The sequence below is a fragment of the Microchirus variegatus genome (genome assembly GCF_963457635.1).
Source record: "Microchirus variegatus genome assembly, chromosome: 6".
NCBI lineage: Eukaryota > Metazoa > Chordata > Actinopteri > Pleuronectiformes > Soleidae > Microchirus > Microchirus variegatus.
Window position 1 is genome coordinate 4,885,578 of NC_139807.1, and position 23,379 is coordinate 4,908,956.

General features: G+C 41.0%; 1 protein-coding gene across 1 annotated transcript in view; it reads left to right on the forward strand.

The window, feature by feature from the left end:
• Positions 1-20,458, forward strand: part of glra4a (glycine receptor, alpha 4a) — a 42,798-nt gene extending 22,340 nt beyond the window's left edge. Inside the window, exons 2-9 of the mRNA XM_083891514.1 lie at positions 1,948-2,078; positions 2,492-2,559; positions 4,397-4,620; positions 6,070-6,152; positions 10,143-10,280; positions 11,144-11,358; positions 13,509-13,658; positions 19,520-20,458. Of these exons, the coding sequence (XP_083747640.1) occupies positions 1,948-2,078; positions 2,492-2,559; positions 4,397-4,620; positions 6,070-6,152; positions 10,143-10,280; positions 11,144-11,358; positions 13,509-13,658; positions 19,520-19,807 (1,297 nt within the window). The 3' untranslated portion in view covers positions 19,808-20,458. The remainder of the gene's footprint in view (positions 1-1,947; positions 2,079-2,491; positions 2,560-4,396; positions 4,621-6,069; positions 6,153-10,142; positions 10,281-11,143; positions 11,359-13,508; positions 13,659-19,519) is intronic.
• Positions 20,459-23,379: the final 2,921 nt, after the last annotated feature.

The window sequence follows — 23,379 nt, forward strand, 5'->3', positions numbered from 1 at the left end:
GAAATTAAAAATCTGCAGGATTGGATTATTGGAGGATATAGAAGACTTTTTTTTTACATGTAGAAAATCAAGGTATATCGTATATGGCTCCTTAGAGTAATAGAGTATATACTGTATTAGAATATACAAGAAAACAGTGTAGAACAGTGTTCCCTGATCCTGGTCCTTGGGTACTCAAGTTTCCCTGCTCCAACACATGCACCTGATTGATTTTATCACCTTACCATAATTAGTATCTGAGATATAACCATAGATGTGGGAGAATGACCGTACTTTACCGCACCGTACAGTGAAATACAGCTCGTTTGTCTTCAGACCAGGTTTATAAACATCATCAAACACTCCATCCACCTCAGTCACCATCATTTTGAACCATTGCCTCTGACAGACATTATAGATGGACCAAAACTCATACATCCAGATTCAGACAGAAATCTGCACATTAAACAAAAAATATGGATATAAGATTCCCCTATAGCTTCTTTGCACTCCTATGTTAATTTCTGTATTTTGATGAATGATTATTTCATGCTATGTCCTGTGCATGTGTGTGTGTGTGTGTGTTTTTGTGCTTGTGCACCGTTCACTGGCGGTTTTCATTTCTGATTCTGTCATCAGTCGCCATTAGAGGTAGAGTTGGGAAATAACTAATGTCTCAAATTACTGTTTCGCGGCTTCTGCCAGAAACACTGAGCACTTAATTATACCTTGATCGATTTTGTACAGATGGCTGCGCTCATTTACATTCACGCGCTGTAGCGAAAAAAAACAGCGTCGGTGCTGGCAAAGCGTTTGCAAATCGCAGGTGAACACTCACAAAATGTAGATATGACAGTGCAGCAGCAGCAGCAGCCTGCGTGGAGAGTAAACGAACAAGAACAACCAAAAAGTATAAATAGTATCAGGGAGCGGACGTCAAACATGGATCCTGGTAACGGAGGGCAGTGCCCTTGATTACATCCCATGCCCATTGCCCAGTCATCTGAGATTAATACTGTGCAATGAGCTAGTGAGCGCCCGAGACTCATAATGCTGTTAAAAAGTCACAGCGATAGCCATCCCCACTGCTGGATATCTAATTGGGAGCCTTCTCTATTACACATGAGAGAGAGAGAACGACGAGGATCATCAGCTCAGATTTACTGTGAACGTTCCCGATATGCCCTCTACAAATTCCCTGACGCTCTCGCCCCTGACAGTGCAGTTTATGCTACTGTAAATACAGTTTAGAGACCAGAAGATTGGTGGATCAGCGTCTGGCTTTTTTTTCGTACTTCTCTCATCAGAACCGAAGGCATCAGCAGAGCCTCGAGAGGTTCACTTCACGACTGAACTGTCGTGAACTTGAGGAGGTGGCAATAAGGCATTTTCTTATACGTCGTTCCTTCTCTTGCCGTCTCCTCCCCTCAGCACTTTCTCTCTGGCCTGTTGGTTATTCCAGTCAGTGGCTGACAGAGACTCACCAGAGCTCATATCAACTTCTCTCCCTTTTTCCCCACAGTTGTGACATTCATAGCATTACAATTGAGCCATCGATCTGGCGATCCTTTCCCCCTGCTAAGCTCACGAGCAGCGGGAAGAGAGAGAGAGGGATGAGTTTACTTCTGTTTGTGTTTTGCGTCTCTCTAGTCAAGGCCTAACAACCGTAATAAGTCTCATACATGATGTGAAATAGATACGCTTTTAGTTGCCAGCTGAGGTAAGCCGTTCAGTCGTCATTTGTCACTCCCGCTTCCCCCGTCGACTGCTGGGTATTTTATGCTGATGCCTGACTAGCTGTTGGTTTCTCGTTCTCATTATTTTTTACCCCCCCCCCCCCCCCCCCCAACACCCACGCTTGCTCCCTCCCATACATACAACACAGTCTTCCACTGCCGTTTCTCAAATGTTCTTCTTCTGTTTTGTTTTTCTCCTCTCTCCTCCCTTCTCACGCTGACGTGACGTCAGACTGAGCTCCTGTAAGGAGGAGATAAAGCCGCCCACCAGGGCAGGACCACAGCTGTCACCTTCTGACTTCCTGGACAAGCTCATGGGAAAAACGTCCGGATACGATGCCCGCATCAGACCGTTTTTCAAAGGTACGCCACCTGTCAAGGCAGACCCCCGAGCAATCGAGCTGAAGAAGAGAGCTGCACTACAGTTGAAAGCAGCATTTTTTTTCAGATTTAATCTGTGTCCAGATGAGCGTTTCAGCTCAATCATCCATCCTAATTAAACAGTGGGCATGAGCGTGCCGCTGTGAACAGGAAGCAGATGCAGCAACATATTCAAACAGAGCTTGGACATCAGGTGTATTTGGACTAGAATTTACTGTAGTTGTGTGGACGTAGAGCAGACCAGAGGATCTGTGCTGTGAAGATAAAAAATGCCTGACCGTGCACCAAAGTATGGGCTGAACGTTGATCTATTAGAAACTATAATATTATAAGTTTCCAGTGTTTCTGTTAAAGAAGGTTCTGACATGACCGATTGAAGTTCTGTCTTCCCTTAGGTCCACCTGTGAATGTCACCTGTAATATCTTCATCAACAGCTTTGGCTCCATCACAGAAACGACAATGGTAAGAAAGGTTCAACATAATCAAAAAGAAAATGTGTTTTATTTAAAGGTGCCATATGTAAGAATGTGGCCAAAAACAGTTAGTACACTCAAATTCAAAATACCGAGGTCTTTTTGGTTTCGTTTTCTGACATAACTGGCAACCCGTGGTTGCTCGGCAGCTGAGACTCTACTGACTGCAATGATTGCAGTTGGCATGTGGCGCCATTGGTAGGTGGCGCCACATGCCAAAACATGATTTCAAAACATACACATGATTTGCAGTCTGCAAAAGATTTTTTTTAATGCAAATATTTTGGCTGTACTGTTGTTGTTGGTGAGTTCAGTTTGTTATATGAACATTATTCCTGAGTCTCTGTGACATATTTGGAGGATTTTATGGCCATTTGATTTAGATTTATTACATAATGCACCTTTAATTAACATTTAAACATGATTAACATAGTGTTTTAAAATCCCTTTATTGAGTTTTTAGTTCTTGCATGATTTGTATGAGATTCTCGCAGCGCTCCCTCCCTTTTTCTATCTTTCTTTCTTTCCCGGAGACTTCTTTGCTAATTCACTCAGTGCTGAAGTCATTCCCTCATTTCTGTGTTTCCTGGAGCATAACAGTGCAACCTTCAGAGACCAGTGGGTCACTGACATACTGATAATGAACTGTCCAGTCTGCAATTAAAATGAAAAATTGAGAAAATGAATGAAACGGTAGGGGACGAGAGAGAGAGGGTAAGGGCAGGGGTTTCAGGGGGTGAACAAAAAAAAAGAAGGTTGCCCTCAACTTTGCACTTATAGTGTTATAACTGCTGCGTCAGCAAAGTACAGGGAACTGTTTAAGGTTGTCCCAGGGACGCTCCCCTGTAGGCCGGACGTCCGGTCAGAAAAAAAACACAATCCATGAAGCAGAGAGGTGAATTCTGACTTAACTGCTCAGATTAGAGTTATAATTAAAGCGGAACTAGACCGGAAGTTCCTATTATCGCTGTTTTTTTTGGTGTGTATCTGCGTCATTACCTTGTTTATGAAGCCTGACGGTTCGAAACAAACAGTTCAGCCATTGCTGAGAACGTTGTGTTTTATTGTAATCTCGGGGCTCAACGAGATCACTGAAAATCCCGTTAACGTTACGTAAGCAGCGGTTCTCCTGAACAACCGATCGTCCTGCTCCGGGCGGTAGTCCGGGCACATCCGGTTGCGTACATTGAACCGCAGAAGAAGAATAACGTCCGTTGTGGAGGTGTTTCACGAGCAACAGTGTCTTCTGACTCTGGGTCTGACTCCGGTTTAAAGTCATAAAGGGACTGCGGCGGGGAGTCGTGACGAAGCTATTTTTAAACATTGTTAAAACAATGTTTTGATAATGAGTAGCAATGCATCCACCGCTCCAGAGGGGGAGCTGTGCTTCTGAGAGCTGACGTGATAGATTACGTCACTTCCAGATACCTGGCCAATCACAACACAGGTGGGAGGGCTCTACGCTGGCTGGCCAATCACAACACACTCTGTCTTCTCGGGCGAGATTTATGGCTAAAAATAGCGCGACTGACAAGCGCTTTGAAAAGGACAGATTTCAATCGGCTCGTTTACATCAACTAGGAGGATTTTGACCATAAAAACAACTTAATATATGTAAGTAGACCTCCATAACTCACATATATGTGCAACAGGACCACTCTATGTGACCTTTAAATTACTGATGCGTGCTGGTGGCAGGCAGGAGTGATACTGTTGTGTTCAGTACTTGTCACCATCAACACTAGTTATTCAGCCGGTACCTTTTTAGTAAAATTAAGTAAATTTCTGTGCCATGCTTTCCATTAACTGTTGGGGTTTTCCTACAGGACTACAGGCTCAATGTGTTTCTGCGGCAAAAGTGGAACGACCCTCGTCTGGCATACCGCGAGTACCCGGACGATTCCCTCGATCTGGATCCGTCCATGTTGGACTCCATCTGGAAGCCTGATTTGTTCTTTGCGAACGAGAAAGGAGCCAATTTCCACGAGGTCACCACTGATAACAAGCTGCTGCGGATCTTCAACGACGGCAGCGTTCTCTATAGCATCAGGTAACGACGTGTAATTTGATCGGATGATAAATGATTGCGCTGATTGCTTCACATTCAGATTTATATTTAAAAATGATTGTTCTTTTAAAGATATTAATCCATCCATCTCCTACTGCTTTATCCTCCACATGAGGGTTGCAGGGGGGACACCGATGCCAATCCCAGCTGACATAGGGTGATAGGCAGATCTCCGGTCCATCATAGGGCCACATAGAGACAAACAAGCAATCAATTTAGAGTGTTCAATGTTTTTGGAATGTGGGAGGAAACTGGCAAACCTGTAGAAAACCCACACACACGAGGATAAAATTCAAATTCCATGCAGAAAGGCCGTATCTCTCAATTCTGCCTTTAGATATTGGCACTTAAAAATATCCCACATGGAATAAAGTAGCCGTTGTATATATGTATGAAAACAGTTTTTGTCATTGTGGAGAGGGTGTTTATTTTGGTAAGCAAAACAAATTACACAGATCCCACTCATACAGGGACCTCCTGACCACAAAAACAGCAGATTGTTGAATTGCCGCCTGCAACACTCCACCTACGCAAGGCAGATCAGGTCACCAAAACATTTGCATGAAAATTTTTTTTCGTATTTTTAGTTTCATTTTAATTGGACTCTATAATGGATAGTTTCCAAACTGTGATTTATTTTGATTTCCCATTTCACAACTTGTAACTGCACATTTTAACACTAAATATTAACATACATGGTCCAAAGCTATGTGTGTTTGCAAAGCAGGTGATTTTAAATTGTCACTTTTTTCTAATTTTCCAAGTAATTTTTTGGGAATTTTCATTCAGCTCTCTTGCCTGCAAGTCCTCCACTGTGCTCACCATTAAGTAGTATTATCATAAGAGTCCTATATTTGCACAAAATCAGCACCTCATTCCCACTGATTTACTGTGATCGTTAATTACCGTCGCCAAACATCTTTTTGGGCTCTAAACGACGACACGGATCGGCCAATTTCAGGAAAGTCAATTACCCGCGTGTCTGTAGTCTGTTCTTCAGGTGGTGAATACGTTATTTTGTCATCGCGACACAGAAACATCGGGGCCCGCCTGTGTGTACACTGCAGGCGACTCCTGTTTTGCCTCAGGGTGATGCATTACAGGAGGTAATTACACAGCTTTCCTCGAGACAGACTCGCCAATCTCGCTCTCTTTCTCTCTGTGTGTCTGTTCTCGTGGGATTCTTTAAGGCTTAAAACATCCACACCACAACAAATAAAAGTAACAGTGCCTGCACAGATTACTGTGCTGCAGCAAGTAATCACATTTAAGCAGCTCCATGTGTATCCCTTTACCTATCATACAGACTCATGTTTCATAATTTCCACTCATTTATTTGCGTTCAATGTGTTTTTCCTTGAGCCCTTTGTGCGCTTTGACTCTCCCTATGGCTCTTTTTTCCTCTCTCTTCCATCTATCCTTCTATCTCAGGCTGACTCTTGTCCTGTCCTGCCCTATGGACTTGAAGAATTTCCCAATGGACATTCAGACCTGTACCATGCAGCTTGAAAGCTGTGAGTCTTTCCCTTCTTCTGCTTCCTTATCCCCCTCTCTTTTCTCGCTTTTATCTCTTTTTTTGCTGTTTTCCTCTATACTGTTTGCCCAAGCGACAGTGGTATTCTGTACAAAAAGTCTTAAAGGTGCATTATGTAATAAATCTAAAGCAAGTGGCCATAAAATCCTCCTAATATGTCACAGAGACTCAGGAATAATGTTCATATAACAAACTGAACTCACCAACAACAACAGTACAGACAAAATATTTGCTTTAAAAAAAATCTTTTGCAGACTGCAAATCATGTGTATGTTTTGAAATCATGTTTTGGCATGTGGCGCCACCTACCGCCGTCTACCAATCATTGCAGCCAGTAGAGTCTCAGCTGCCGAGCAACCACGGGGTTGCCAGTTACGTCAGAAAACGAAACCTAAAAGACCTCTGTATTTTGAATTTGACTGTAGTAACCGTTTTTGGCCACATTCTTACATATGGCACTTTTAACTGTGTACATATACAGTTCAGGGCCATCACCAGGTCACACTTGAATCTGATTCTGGACACATTTGATGATAATAATGATAATAATTACTATTTTGTCTGCTTTTATTAGCCAGTGTCTGAAAGTAATAACATGTTGTTTCAGTCATTCAGTCACAACATGACAAGGCAGGACTTAGAAAATGCCATTTGTCATTTTCTACTCGTTCACACGTTTTGTACGCCCATTAAAAAGTAAACAGTTTACAAAATTTGCGAGACAAATTTGAGAGTTATTACAAACGATAAAACACAGGGTAGGAATAACATGACTCCCTCCCAGTCTTCTCTTGCCTTTAGCGGAGATAGTATCTGCCCTCATGAAACCAATTTCCAGCATATAAATAATGAAACTTTAATTTTCTGTCCCTTTTATAAGATGTGACCCACCCTCTGTGCCTAGAGGTGACCTACATTCCCATCACAGGGGGGAAAAAGAAGACAGTGTCAAAAACAAAATAAAATAAAAAGGGAGAGGACACAAAGTCACAAAGCACATTCTCAGGAGCATTTGTCACAAACAAATAAGTCTAACTGAACGCTGTGTCCTTCTCTGATTCAATAAGATAGAGAGTTATTGGTTTGTTTAGATAGTTACTCCCTCTTTCTACAAGAGGCAGCGTGATTTATATCTGCAAATGAAACGAGGCGATCCCAAAAAAGAAAATCTGCAGATATACACCAGTGAGCGCAAAAACTAAAATATGAATGTGCTTGTGCTTAAAGGTAGAATATTTCTGGATTAAAATATCTACAAACAACAATTATTTTTGGTTACCTTTCACTGACATCATCAGCTTTATCACCTCAGCTATAACTTCCAGAGTTTTTATCCTTAAATACGTTTGCATGCATGTTAAAAGTCAGATTTTAGTCAGGCGAATGGGCTGTACGTACTAAACAAGAACAGAGTTAGGGTAGGTTAACCCAAACCCTAACCCCTAACCGCTTTGCATGCGTTAAAGTCAGATTTTAGTCAGGCTAACGGGCTGTACGTACTCTGCAACAACATAGAAATTAGTTTTCACGAGGTGGCAAGAACAGGAACAAAGACAAGTTCTGGAAAGGACATTTCATACTTCACGAGAAACTCAAGTGAAGAACTCCTGGGAAGTTCTCATAGGGAATGACAACATTTCCGCATTAACCACACGATGTGTCAAGAACAAGCTGACAAAAAAATCCCAAACGAGGGCTGCGAGGAAATAATAACGTCATTCTTTTTCGCCTGAAAGAGAGAACACATTTCTCTGTTCTTGCGGAGGATGTACAGGCCTTGAGACAATAATTCAGTTTTCTGAATGACATGTAAACGAGTCAGTCCGACTGAAATCGAGCTAGTCTTAGTCGGACTAACATACCTGGATAATGCAATTCATAGTCCAATTACTCCTGCGTTTATACGCTTACGATTTCTTCCCCAGTCGTTGACCAAAAGTAGAAGGAGACAGTTGTCGGAAATCATACAATGGACAAATCCATTTTCTCTGTCTTAGTCAGACTATGGCCTTAGCTTGATTAAACTGGGCATGAACACGTACTGATTGATGGATCATGATTACTCATTGCTGTTTGTTGTGCGTTCTGCTGCCAAACCTTTCCCCCGTGAAACGCAAAAAACGCACTTGGAAGTCGAACAAAACAACAATTCCCGCATCGTTAGCCTCTGTCTTTTTGTTCTTGTTTTGACTGACAGACACCAGAAATGATTTTACTTTGCATTTAAGGCAGCAGCGTGCGTGCACACGTGCACGTGTTTGTGTTTAGTGAAGTGAACAGAGGAGACGTAATTATTTCTGTTCACACACCTGGTGAGGGCACTTGGGCTTGTGTTGACGAGCGCCGCTACACCACACGAGGGTGTGATCGCCTCGGTGAGAGCTCGGCGTTATGGAGACACATTATAAGGCTTTACTGCCGTCATCTCGTCAGCATGACAAAGTGAGGAAGAGGAGGGTGATGAAAAAGCTATCCGTGGGGTTTGAGAGCGCCGAGGCCAATCTCCTTTTCTGCGTCTTTCCACCACGGGCTCATATAGTTGTATAAATAGATTCTGCCTCATTCTGACACATCAAAGCCCCGTCTACAGTATACGCAGCTTATACCGCTTCACTTTGCCCCGGAGCCATTAGCGTCCAGTAACCTCAAAATCGCATTGTAACTTATATTACGAGTGAAAATCAAGACTAGGGCAGCAGCAAAATCTGAGGTATAATCATATGAAGATAGCGGCTTTCATTAGGTGAACTGCTCTTATATATGAAGAAAAGGACGTGGCACAAGACTCACAGTCATTACTACTCCTTTTCTGGGAAATGCCAGACTGTTCTGTCTGGTGAATTTCATTTGTGTTGCACCTTGAACGCCGTGTCAATTATGTTTCCGGTGCCTCTTAGCTGTAGCTGGTGGAAGAAAAGGAGACGATTTTATCACATTTTAAAAACCACTGGTATTCCCCCTCGCATTGTTAGAGCAGGATGCGCGAATGACAGTGTATTCTCCTCCCGCCGACGAGATAAGTGTGTTTGAATAGTGTTGTTTTGCAGGCGCGTGGAACGGAATATAGTGTGACACCTTGAATAATTGATGCCTTTGTAACTCGGGCCCCCTAAAGGGTCCCAGTAGACATCAGTAATATTCAGATGTGCGTGGAAACCAGCGTTTGCCAGCGTTGCATCGGGTCATGAATTTTTAATATACTTATAATCAGGCAGGTGCGAGGAGTGCAGCCCCCTTCAAAGATTGTGCAAATCGACGCGGCAGCACAACGTTTGTCTTGCAAGAAGGGAATTATTGACCTACTGTACGCTGCATGGCCCTTTCTAAATGATTCACTAATTCACCAACTCAACTAATACAAACACATGCAGTGCAGATACAAGTGCACACACACACACACTAATCAGCTCAGTGTGGGCGAGGACACGCTGTACAGTGTCTCCACTGTCCTCAGCAGATAATGCTCCTCATGTCCACCCACCTTATTCTGTAACCTTCAAGCAACCACGAGAACGCCAGTGTGGCGACGGTGCGCGTGACCTTTACTGTGACAAACAACGGCGGCAGAGGGTAGCTTGGCCCGACAGATGGGCAGAGGGACGTTACATCACCGTCTTCCCGCTCATTCTCTGAGTCTCATTAGCCAAAGGTTTGTGATGTTTATGAACCACAGACGTTCGAGATTCTAGCGGGGAAATTAGGTTAAGTAGGAGGAGGAGGTGGAGGAGGAGGATCACTGCAATATTTTTTCAACAGCTTGTGCAGCACATTACTTGACTTGAAGCAGCGCATTGAAATCTCAACACCACTGTCTTTTTTTTTTCATATTGTAAACAAAAAAACAGGAAATGTGTTTTATCCCATGACAAATGCAAAAGCTTATCCCTCACTCTTTCTCCCATATTCAGATGTCTTCTCACTCTCTCTCTCTCTCTCTCTCCTCTTTATCCCTTTTGTTCCCCTTTCACAGTCGGTTACACCATGAACGACTTGATCTTTGAGTGGCTCTCTGAGAGCCCGGTTCAGGTGGCTGAAGATCTCACTCTCCCACAGTTTGTGCTGAAAGATGAGATGGATTTGGGCTACTGCACCAAGTATTATAACACAGGTATGACACAGATTTCACTTTGAGTGTTGAGAAACCAGCAGGGGCTGGGAACGATGTGCTTTTTGTTTCAGTTTGATTGCATCACTGTTCATTCGACCAGTCAGTCTGACATCTATTGTAATCGAATGGAATAGGGACAGGATGATATCACTTTTTTGTGTACGATACCAACTACTGATACAAATCTACCAATACCGATATTAGTCTGATACATTCATTTTAGACCATTTATGAACTATGAAGCTGTTACCGACACGTGTTCTCTTTGAGTTGTATTCACATTTTTACAGTTTAGTGAAACATGCAACACATATGATTTTTGGATTGTGTTGAATTTGACATGTTTACCTGTCCTTATCCAGTCTTTTTGAGTAAACTACTACTTTTAGCTTCCTCTGTTATTAATAAAATAAATGCAATGAAGCCAAGTAGATATGTTTTTTTGTTTTTTTTTGCTTTGCCTTCTCAGTGTTCACTGTTAGTGCTGTAAGAAAATGTAATAAAATACTGGGCCAAAATTAATAGAGCCTGTCAAACCAGCACGCAGCACAAATGGAAGCCTTCAAATTAACCTATCCTCAAATGAAACTGAAAACTCTCCTTTCAAAACACTGCTTTACATCAATTATATGTGACGTAAAAGTGTCAACTGCTACTTTTAGCTGTTTCTGTTCATCAACGTGGTAGAAATATCATTATACATAATACAAACCACTGACCTTGTGCTGAAGATTATGAATTATATTTGACTGCTTTAACTGATTTATGCTTTGCTTTTACCGTCGTTTCATTTCTGCACATATTTATCCCCAGTATTTATCGCACATCTTACATTTGTGTGTAACTGTGACATGTGTCGGCAGGTAAATTCACCTGCATTGAGGTGAAGTTCCATCTGGAGCGTCAAATGGGCTACTACTTGATCCAGATGTACATCCCTTCCCTGCTCATCGTCATCCTCTCATGGGTTTCTTTCTGGATAAACATGGACGCCGCACCTGCCAGAGTGGGTCTGGGCATCACCACGGTGCTGACCATGACCACGCAGAGCTCTGGTTCGAGAGCCTCGCTGCCCAAGGTGAGTCTGACAAATCCTGCCAGTAAAGGAAGGAACAAATTTATCAGCAATGTCCAAGAAGTGCATGGCACGAAATACAGTATTTTTCTTTTTGAGGTGTATTTAAACAGTTAAAAAAATATATTACGGCCTTTATATACATGGAAAAATCAGTGTAACACAAAAAAAAGTGTGAAAGGTCTGATACTGAGCTGAAAATATTTGTTGCTGAACATAATATTCTCTCTACTATGAGAAACAAGTGTATATGAAAGAAAACAGAAAGATGTAACGCTGGCAGTGCAGCAAAAAGGTCAGTTATTAAATCAAAATACCGAACAAGTGTACCATAGCCTGAGTTTGAAACTTGTACACTATCATGACATTTTCCTTTGACATATCTCCCAAAAACATGATACATGATTTTTTTTTTTTTGAAAAATCATTTCCTTTTATGTCTGATATTTCCTGACAGACTGCAAAAGTTACTTCCTTTAAAGTTGTGTAAAAAAATACAGACACGGAGGGAGTTTTAGAAACCGATGAGGTGTTCTGGTGCATTAAATCATGCTGAATTTGCATTGAGGACAAGCCGAGAGACGTATTATTATGAATACAGTATAAGACTAGGAGAGGTGAGGACAGTGGACTCGGTGAAAAAAAAGAGGACACTCTGTACCTGGAGAGAAAACATAGGACGAGGATAAGAAACAGGAGAGATTGGCAGATGTCCATTAAAATGTGTTTTATAATGCATCAGTGAGGTCCTGCATTTTAAAATCGCTGCACATGGTATTTCGGATTGTAGGTAACCATAGTAACAGTGCTTCTGCTCCATGCTGGGTTACTAGTCAACTCTCACTGGGGCTTGTAGGTTTTGGCCCTGAGGAAGATTCTTCAAAATCTTAAAATCAGGGAAGTAACACAGAGTACAACTGGAAGCTGTCGAGTAGAATCGCGTACTCATACACACATATACTCAGACACATAACAAATTACAGTAAAAACGTATTCTAATGTATAATCTAAAAAAAAACAAAAAAAACATAGAATCATAAAATATTAAAGTATACACCACAAAGTTGCAGTATACAATAGAGAGGATTTGACACTGAAGTTACTGACTCTATATTTACATTGTTGGTGTTCAGGCTGTTTCCTTTTCTCCTCTTCTTCTCACATTGTTCTCCATCTCTCCCATAATGTTTGTTTTTAAATCATTATTACCTAATTTAAAGAACATTTTGGGGGAAACAAGCCTATTTGCTTTCATGAAAAGCATTAAAATATGAAACCCAGCTCCACTGCTGTATGAAGTTAGCCGACAGGTGGCAGTAGTTTAGCATAGCATAAAGACGCTAGCTTAGCATAGCAAAAGACGACAAACAAAGAGAATGAATAAGCCTTGGTAAGTCAGAAATGAACAGTTGGTATTTCTGTTTTGTTTTATATGTAAAAACTATATTTATAAAGACAAAGTAAAGCAGTTTACCCAGGTTTGCAGTCTTTATGCCAAGCTAGCTAGCTGCTACGTATAGCCTTGAAGCCAATTTAGGTTTCTTATAGCTTAGCTTATGCTAGTCAACTGAGACAACTGGACAGTATACAGTTTATTGGAATAATCTAGAATCTGAAATCAGGTTTATATGCATAAAAAGTCTGACTGGACAGACCGAAAATAGTTCAGGCTGCATTTACTTCTTGTTTCCTTGTGGCTAACTGTTAATACGGAAATTATTATTTTCCGGTAAAAGGAAGTGAAGGACTAATGTTATTATGTGGCTTTAATGCTTGTAATAAATCTGTCTGAAAGCCGAGTACATTGGGTGTCGTGCATTATTTTAACAAAGACGAATATTATTGTGTGAGAGCTGGAGCGCGAGCCCGAGTGCTCCAAACTCCACCACTTCAGCGTGCAGCTTCACCGATGTGTGTGCTCAGTCTGCGTGGCTGATGTGTTGTGACGTAAAAGACATAAAAGACCATCACCTCAGGTCTTAGCCGTGACCTATAACCCCCCCACTGACTCAAGTACAATGAGGCCACCCTCACACACACATGTGTCTTTACATGCCAGAGCTGATGGCATGAGAAGAATGTGAATAACCCACAGATGATCCATCAACCTCATCGATTGGCTCTTTGTGTGAACTTTGCGTTTTGTTCCCCAGGTGTCCTATGTGAAGGCCATTGACATCTGGATGGCGGTGTGTCTCCTGTTTGTGTTTGCCGCTCTCCTGGAGTACGCGGCGGTTAACTTTGTCTCGAGGCAACACAAGGAGTTCATCAGGCTGAGGAAAAAGCAGCGGCAGCAAAGGATAGTAAGTGTAAATCACACAAACGCACACATATGCACATTGTTTCTCCAAGCTACGATAAAGAAAACCCATTCACATAAACCCTGACACGCCGTGTCACACTTTGTGGTAGATTCTTAAAAACAAGCACAAGAAACACAGTCACTCCAGTCCCTGTCAGCTGCTGTAACATTGACTTATTATGACTCCTGCTACTGCGGAACATTTTATATTCTGGAGCTGAAAACATCAACACAATACAGCTGGCTGTCATTCACTATTTATTTGAGGAAGATCGGCTCATTTCAGTTCGGCCAGTTTCCATGGTGAGCAAACGACCCGCGAAGTGCCTTTGTGATCTATTTGACCTGTAATTTTGATGTTTTATCATCAATAATAATCAAGCAAGGGCTAATGTGATGAAGTTGTGGTATTATTAAAAAAAATTATTGAGGTTCCAGGTTTGTTTATTATCCCTGAGGGGCAATTTGACGAGTCAAAAACATAGTCAACGAATAAAAACAAATTACATTTTTGAGGTTAATAGAAGCCGGGAGGACAGACAGGACATGTTGACAACCACAGTTCAAAAACTGGTGAAAAAAATGGTTAAATCTGTTATTTAAAAAAAATAAAATTAAAAAAATGTACCCGTAGGTAGATTTGTTGTGCAGTTTTAAGACAGAGGCATCCTTTACAGACGGCACGGACATGACAATCATATTTAACCCTTAGATGCGCCTTTATGGTGCGCATGAAAGTACACAGCTATAAAAAATGTATACATCTGTATTTTTTATATTTTTATTTTTGGTTTTAGACCAACATCTCTTCTTTCCACCCATATCAAATATTAATTTTTTTTAACCCTTAAATTGCCAGGTTTAGTGATGATGCCCCTTGATTTTATGATCTAAAAAACACAAAAAATAAATTATTTTCAATATACTTCATGCAAAATGGATTGTTTTTGTTTTGATTATTGCAGCCTGGTATATGTGAAAGATCAGCAGAAAAAAAAATAATTTTGCATTATTATTTTTTTTGTAATGTCAGATGGCCTAAAATACTCACGTTAACACACCTAGCACGCCAAATGGTGCTCATAAAGTACACAGCTATAAAAATAGTATACATCTGTATTTTTGATTTCTGCATGTTTTGTTATTTGCCCTCGTATCGTAGACTGGGTCAGTCAGAGAGTGTTTTAAAATGAGACTTTCTGCCCTAGAACTTATTGCTTGCATCTATCTCCACTCAATGTGACTGTGTGTGGAGGAATAGTGGCTTCTTCTCCTTCTTCTTCTTCTCCTTCTTCTTATTATTATTCTTTGGACAATGTGGTGACATTTGAGTTGAAAGATCAGCCATCACAGGAAGTAAACAAATTGCAGCTGTGTTAAATGCACTGATTTTTGTTTTTGCTCCCATCTCACCTCACAGGTGTGGCATATCAATATGCTATTAGACAGCGTGAATGTTGCACAGGTGTGCCGTAGGCTGGCCGCAATAAATGGCCACCCTAAAATGTTCATGCTGTGTAATCAGCATCTCGATATGCCACACCTGTGAGGTGGGATGGATAATCTCGGGAAAGGAGAAATGCTCAATGTAGATTATCAAAATAAAAGCATTAAGAAGGAGGGATTAGCTGCAAAGTTCCCTGTAGCAGATTTACTGGGCAGTCTGCCCTCCTGCATCAATACAGCAGAGAGAAATGATGGCCGCTACAAGAAAAGACTTTCCCCGGTTCACATCAGTTGCACAATTACTCCCACTGAGCAGTCTGAAGTCGCGAACTATCCATCTGAGCGGTATTGACGCGTGACCAGATGTGTTGTACCGGCGAGAGAAAAAGGAGTCTGATGTATAAATCCCACACTGACCAGGCTTAATCGATGCACTTATCCACCTTTGTGATTGACCTGAAAAAAACCACCGGAGATATTAAACAACTACATTACGCGGTGTCTATCCACACAGCCTTCGAAACAAAAACAAAAACTGAAAGAGCTCTAAAATTCAATTTATTGTCTGTAGAGAAATAGCTTGAATTGGCTTCTTGAGGGCTTTTAATTCATCTTCAAACCGGCTCTGCAAACTAACAGCTGCAGCTAATGTCCAGTATCATCACACTCACAGTGCCGTTCTAATTAAAAGCTTATAATGCCTGCTTGACTTTTCTTTTGTTTCTATCTCTTTCTTTTTTTTTTACTGTGTGTTGTTTTATTGTTGTTGACTTCCTGTTTGGCTCCTTTTATGATTGTTGCGTCGGTGAGCCAAAAACAAATCTCCACCTTGGAGGACAATAAAGTTATTTACTGCACAGTAGTCCCTCATGTTTTCCATCAAAATATTAATAACCATAAATTTATCTACCTTCCTTCCCACTCGAGGTGTTACTCAGTCAGCCTGGGAGTGTTGAGTTGTTCCAGAAAGTGAATGACATCCCTGGTAACAACTCAACAGAATCTGAATCAGCACTGCGGCGTCTGTGCCGGGGTAAAAACTTGACCCCTGCGTCTCACCCTGACCTTCAAAATGACTTTTTTTTCTGTGCCTCCAGCCTCCCAAACTAATTGTGTTGTGAAACGTTCACCTTTAGCCTGGCATTTCTCCCACGATGAATCCAACTTAGTGCTGGTTTCACCCTGTAATAACCCCCCTTTTTTTTTATACAACACCTGCCCTTTTATACTAACATTACTAACTTGGAAACTTTGCCCTTTATCCTATCTTCTATCTTTATTCTATCTTAAGGCTTTCTTAGTTTAAACACACATTTTTTTCATCTTCTTCTCACATTGTTCTCCAACTCTCCATTAATGTGTGTTTTTCAATCATTATTACCTCATTCAAAGAACATTTTGGGGGAAACGAGCCTATTTGCTTTCATGAAAAGCATCAAAATAAGAAGCTCCGCTGTTGTGTGAAGTTAGCCGACAGGTGGCAGTAGCTTAGCATAGATAACCCTTAAACAAAGAGAATGAATAAGCGTTGTTAAGTCAGAAATCACTGAAATTCACTTAAAAAACAATAACCTTGCTCAGACAAAAAAAAAAAATGATCCAGATATCACATAAAATATTTGACTTCACAGAATCTAAATTGAGTAACTGCATGTGACCTGATATGTTGATGTAAACAATAATACTGCACTTGACTCAACCTTTATTTTTTTTCCTTAATCCAAATTATTTTCTTAACTTTTAGTTATTGAACCAAACTAATAAATTGAAATTGAACCAACCTAATGTATTCACTTTTAACTGATTTAACTTGAATTGCTTGCATTGACACCAGTTAATTAATTTACATATATCCAAACTATATTTTTCACATTTTATTTGACTTTATTTGACCCAGAAATAATTTCTTTCCCACCTTATAAACTCTATTAAAAAAAAGACACTTGGCCAACTTACATTGCCGACACTTGTAAAGGGTTAGAAAATATATTTGTTATTATTCACGGTCATAACGTTTCCGGTAAATGCTAGCTAGCTAGCTGCTACTGCCAACTAGCTAGCCAGCTAAGGTTACTGCCAGCTAACGTTACAATCATGCCAGCTATCGCCCCATTTAAGTACTTAAATTGGGCTATTCTTTGCTATTTTAACAACACAAAACACTAAAACATTAATTATCAGCAACTGCTAAAACTATATTTATAAAGACAAAGTAAAGCAGTTTACCCAGGTTTGCTGTCTTTATGCTAGCTGCTACATATAGCCATTGAGCAAATTCAGGTTCTGTGTAGCTTATGCTAGTCAACTGAGGTCCATCCACCCATGTATATGACAGTATATATTGGACAGTATACAGCTTATTGGAAAGATGTAGAATCTGAAATCAGGTTTATATGAATAATAAAAAAAAAACAGCTCTGTGAGGCATACTGTGTATGTAGAGGCCGCTTTAATTAAGAGACAGGTATGAAACTTCTCGTCCAAGTTTCTACAAGAAAGCAAATACGTGTCTTCCAACATGTCAAACTGTTCCTTTGTGGTTTTTTTAACAGATTGTCACTGATCAAAAGAACCACTTTCGCAGCAGCAGAGGAGCACAATCATAACGGGGGATAGTCTCAACTGATCTCATGCCAACAAATCACAAACTGTGTGTCTGCTGCTGCAGAGAGCACAGACCAAAGACAATGAGCGCCTATTATCTTTAGAGAAACGCACCATTAGACTTTAGCACATGATGTACTGTATCGTTTAGCAAAGAGTGGGAGGGATAATTAAGTTGCACTAGAAGAGTTACTACTCCCCGTCCCCCTCTTGTATGCTGTAATTTGTCATTGGGGCAACAGAGTTGGTTAGCACAATGTAGAGTAACTCATATCCAGGTGATTGTGAGGGGGAAGAAGTGCAAGTAAAGGGCAGCCGGCAGAGATCAGAGGTAGGCAAAGTTTTTTAAAGCGCTGAGTGAATGTACTGTGTTGAAAAGGACTCGACACCGAAAGACAGGCGGAGGCAGGTGTGGAATACCCCGGTAGCTTTGACCCTTCTCTGACAGCAGAAGTCTCGCAGCCGAGTCGCCGAAAAGGAGGGAACGCAGAGATCAGAGCTTTCGGGGGCCGTTCACGTTGACTACTAATCATCCGATTTAGATCCCACGTCTTCACTTTTCACTTCCCTCTGCTAAAAATGAGTCTCTCAAGGTGTCGGAGGGCTGTCACAGTTAAGCTGCGTGTCTATTAATATTCTCTTCAGAGGGCAGGAACAGTGTCTCGCCCACTGTTAAAAAAGACAAAGACAGGGGGGGGAAAAAACAGGAGTGCCCACCATTCATCAAAGCTTCAGGCCAAGTTTTTGTCTTCTTTTGCTCAGTGTGGATGAGATCATGACTTTTTATTAATAGGTAATTTTAAAAGTATATAATTCGGCAACTTCAAAGGACAGATGGAGGTTAATTTTTTGATAAACTTCCAGAATTATACTTTTTTTTTTTTTTCTCCTTGATGAGATGCCCTCTGATTCTGATTTAAAACACTCAATTGATGAAAGAAAGGAGTGTTTAGTGTTAGATATCACTACTATGAAGGTAAAATTTTAACAATCTGGTTGAAACAGGCACTAAAAAGACTTTCCTTGTTGTGTTTTGTTTCATGGTTCTCAAACTGTGGTTACACAAGCTTCCTCTGATGGTACTTGGAAGCAGAAATACTGTTCTACTGTATATACCAGGGTTTGTGACCGAGGAAATTTGACCCTTGTGCGTGGAAAATTCGAATAAATCAAACAATAATAATTAGAGTCACTGTATCTCTCGCTCCATCTTAATCTAATTTCACTACACCAGCGTGTGAAGGAAGAGGAGGATGATGAGAGAGCAAAATGATCTTATTGGGAATAAATCTGCCTCCTGTGAAAAGTCCGTACCTGTCTTTGCTCGGCGTATTTACACCAGTGTGTCTTATTTCCGTGCGCCAAACTGGATAAAGTTTTCATTAATATGCTGCAGGTAGAAGAGTTTTAGGATTTTGGAGATTGTCATGACAGCATTTGTGTGAAGAAGTTTTAGGTTTTAGGTCAAACAAACGTTGGGTATTTGAGAGTTGAGCTTTGAGGAAAAATCACTACGAACATCTGAGGTGAATATAATCACGATTCAGTGCACACACAGTGCATTGAGCAGAGTGTCTCCTTAAAAGAAGTATATATATTTAAAAAAAAAAAGAAAACCTCTTGTTTTTGTTCCACTTCTTCTGTGGACGTCCTTAAAGTGCTGCACTCGGCTGACCTTTTGTGCTTCTGCACCTCAAATGCAACTGGGAACCATGCAGCCACTGAGAGGAGATAGAAAAAAGCTGGAAGCTAATTTTTGTTGACATGCCAGAGGCCAATCATAGTTTTATTTTTCTATGCCTGATTTCACAGGAGGACGAGCTGATCAGGGAGAGCCGAGGTTTTTACTTCCGGGGTTACGGACTGGGTCACTGCCTGCAGAAGGACGGCGTCGCCGTGGAGACGGCCACCGTCTTCACGCCGCCGCCCGTGGTCACCGAGTGCAACGAAGACACGATCCACAAGCGCTTCGTGGACCGGGCCAAGCGCATAGACACTGTGTCCAGAGCGGTCTTTCCCTTGAGTTTTCTCATATTCAACATCTTCTACTGGATCACCTACAAAGTGCTGCGACACGAGGACATCCATGCAAATTTGTAAAAAAATAAAAACGCTCCGGATGCTTAATTTTTTCCCCCCCCTTCTTCTTCTTCAGAACCAAAACTGCCTGTCAGTTCTACATTGCGAGTGTCGAGACGTAGATCTGCTTTTTTCTTCCTACCACTACTACAACTTTGTGCTCAGGTGCGTCATCAGGATCTCAGACAGAGCGATAACGAGGAAAGTGAAGCGACGTGGATTCAGGCCGGTGTGCTCGTCTCTCTCTCTCTCTCTCTGTCGACCGGTGATAATTGTGAATGTTTGCTTGAGAGTTCAGAGAAGTTAATGTTGATCCTGGCAGGAATGAGATATACTGACTTGAATTTTGACACTACGCATCTCTGAATGAATGTTTTTCAGAATAATAAAAAAAAAGAAAAGAAGTTTTTATTTAAAAAAAAAAAAAAAAAAACATATTTAGATTATCAATGGGTATAATAGATGTGGGGAAGGAAAAGGGTCTTTGATATTTATGATTATTCTATAATAGGTGGTGATGATTACATTTAGCTACTTGTAACAAGAGATTATATATATATATATATATATATGTATAAGTGTATAAAGTGTATATACACAAAACTGTTCATTAAACTGCACAAAGCACAAATATGTACTTCTTTTTGTCTAAATTTAAATAAATTGTTATTCTGCCAGGAAATCATTTTTGTTCCTCTTTAACTTGGAGATGTCGTCACATACAGAAATGTGCTTTTTCTGTGTGTTGGTCATTTAGAAGTCGCAGACGAAACGCACATTATGTTTTTTTTTCATTCATTGGAGTTCTATAATAGAGCCCGTCCCCAAGGAGTCAATGAAACAAACCCTTAAACCGAAGGTGGAAATCAAATTCCAGTCCCTGCAAACGCTGCAGATGTAAAATAAATAATCACATCACTGATTCCATCTCTTATTTGTCAATAATGGCCGTGAATTGTTAGCTGTGGAATCGCATACACTCGCGTAATCAGTCGGCGTGGACTCGTGGGCAAAGTTGCTGAAGAAAATTGCAAGAGCTGTTGTTCCTCAGTCTCCGGAGTGGCTTTGAAGGTTTGGAAATTGCGAGAATGCAGTGGAGTGGGAGCATCACCAGCGAGGAGGGTTTTGTTTGTTTGTTTTTTTTCTAAATAGGAAATCAGAGGGTGGTTTTATTCACTAATGAGTCTGAAAACCACTTGGTTTTCCAATTCTAACGGCAATTAATTCAAAGACGCAGCTGCAAAGTTCTGTCTTATGTATTGAATGATTTCCCAGTTAATGAAGAATGTGTTATATATATATACAGTATATATTTATATATATATATATATATATATATATATATATATGTATATCTTGAGTAGTCTTGTGTTCTGTTTCCTGTTTTATTTTGAAATAACTACCATTGCCTCTTGTTTCAGAGTCTACTTCCTGTAAAGTTTCCCTCCTCTGTGATTAGCTGCCCCGCCCTGATGAGTTTCACCTGTTTATCGTTAGCCGTCCACCTGTGTATTTAGCCTGAGCGTTTCCCGTCTCTGTTGCCAGTTTGTCTCGGCTGTCGGCCAGAAAGCCTCCTTGTCCTTATCTGAAGGTTAGTTACGAGGAGACTTTTGACCTCTTTTGTGATGTTTTGTTGCCTTTGTTGCTTTTGGATGAAGTTTTTGTTCGCGTCCAGTAAAAGGTGTTTTTCTCTTCATGGACATTCAGATTGGGGTTAAATTGTCGGTGACCTTTGCACTGGTCACAGTTGACATGGTCACAATTCACTTAATGGGTTTCTATTTTCTCCCCCCCCCCCCCCCCATCATCCTATGCTCCTGACCTGTCATTCCTGACCATAACCCTTTTAAAATGTGTTTGTGTTGCTGGTGGTTTATTGTGAGTGGAGTAAAGGGTGTCACTTTATTCACACTTTCAACCTTGACCTAGACTCAAGTCTTTAAATAGTCTTTGGACAAGGGACCGCTATCCGAGCTGAGGACTTCTGCTTCTGAGCAGTGACGTGGAAAATCCCAGACACGGATGGTGACGGGACTGATGAGGTTGGGAGGGTGGAGTCAGATAACTGAAGGCAGAAAGCCAGGGAGGTGTTTTTAGCTCACAAGTTAGGCATGTTGTCGCACTAAGGAAAGCTGATGAACAGCTGATTGCACCCAGGGAAACAACAGCTAAGAAGTGACAGTGCCACTCAATGTATGAGAATAAATGAAGCATGCAACAGAGAACTTCCTCTGTGAACCTTATAATTTAAGTCTAAAGGGGTTGTTCAAACCAACACAAAACAGGGCTGTTTTGTGCTGTTTTGTGTTGCTGGGCTGACGGGATTTTGTGCGAAATCCCGGGAGCGTGATGGTTTTAACAAAATGCCCCCACACAATCCTGTCTCAAAACGTCGAAAAAAGAAACCCACTAAAGCTATAGAGCAGGGGTCTCAAACTCATGCGGCCCCCCAATCGATTACATGCGGGCCCCCATTTAATATCATGTTATAATGAAAACATGGCCCAGGACCTCACCGTCTTTTATACACAGTGTGTAGTTGAGGCACAGTTGCCTGTGTTGTTAGCAATTATTGCAATTATTTCTAGCAATAGTTACAGTAATAATAAGACATTTGGTCATAATTATCCCATTATTAAATGCATCATATACAACATTCAATTACATATATAAATACACTTGTTAGGGCCTGAGCAACGAGTGGCAGTGGCCGAAACGGCTCCTGGTACGAATTTTAATGACAGTTGTCCACACTATCAGTTATGTAATTTAAAATAAATGTCTGTTTTTGATATTAATACATTCATTTTGCATCATAAATAGTACCATTAAAGGTGCCACATGTAAGAATGTGGCCAAAAACAGTTACTACACTCAAATTCAAAATACAGAGATCTTTTAGGTTTCATTTTCTGACGTAACTGGCAACACGTGGTTGCTCGGCAGCTGAGACGCTACTGACTGCAATGATTGGTAGACGGCGGTAGGTGGCGCCACATGCCAAAACATGATTTCAAAATATAATCATGATTTGCAGTCTGCAAAGATTTTTGTTTTAATGCAAATATTTTGTCTGTACTGTTGTTGTTGGTGGGTTCAGTTTGTTATGTGAACATTATTCCTGAGTCTCTGTGACATATTAAGAGGATTTTATGGCCAGTTGCTTTAGATTTATTACATAATGCACCTTTAAAAGGACACTGTGTAGTATTTATGGGTTTATATAACCCAAAATCCACTTTTGTATACATATTATGTGCTCCTGCATTGTCTAGTCGCTGTATAATATTCTTTGTTTTATTTTCGTAGTGTTTCAAAAAGTCATGTAAAATAACATGGTCACGGGCCGCTACTGCATTGCCACGATGCCATGTTTCTACCGGAGCCGGTATAGACAAACGCGAGAGAACAAATCAAGCGTCGCTTCACTATCTCCGCTTCGTCTGCTACGGCCGCGGTAGCTCACCCTCTCCCTCGCCTCACGAACCTCATCTGCTGACACGGAGAAAGACGATGAGGACGACATTTGACCGACTGAGGATACCGTAGCGCTCAGGGAAGGGAGGGGGTGAGCAGAGGAGCAGTTCGTTGTT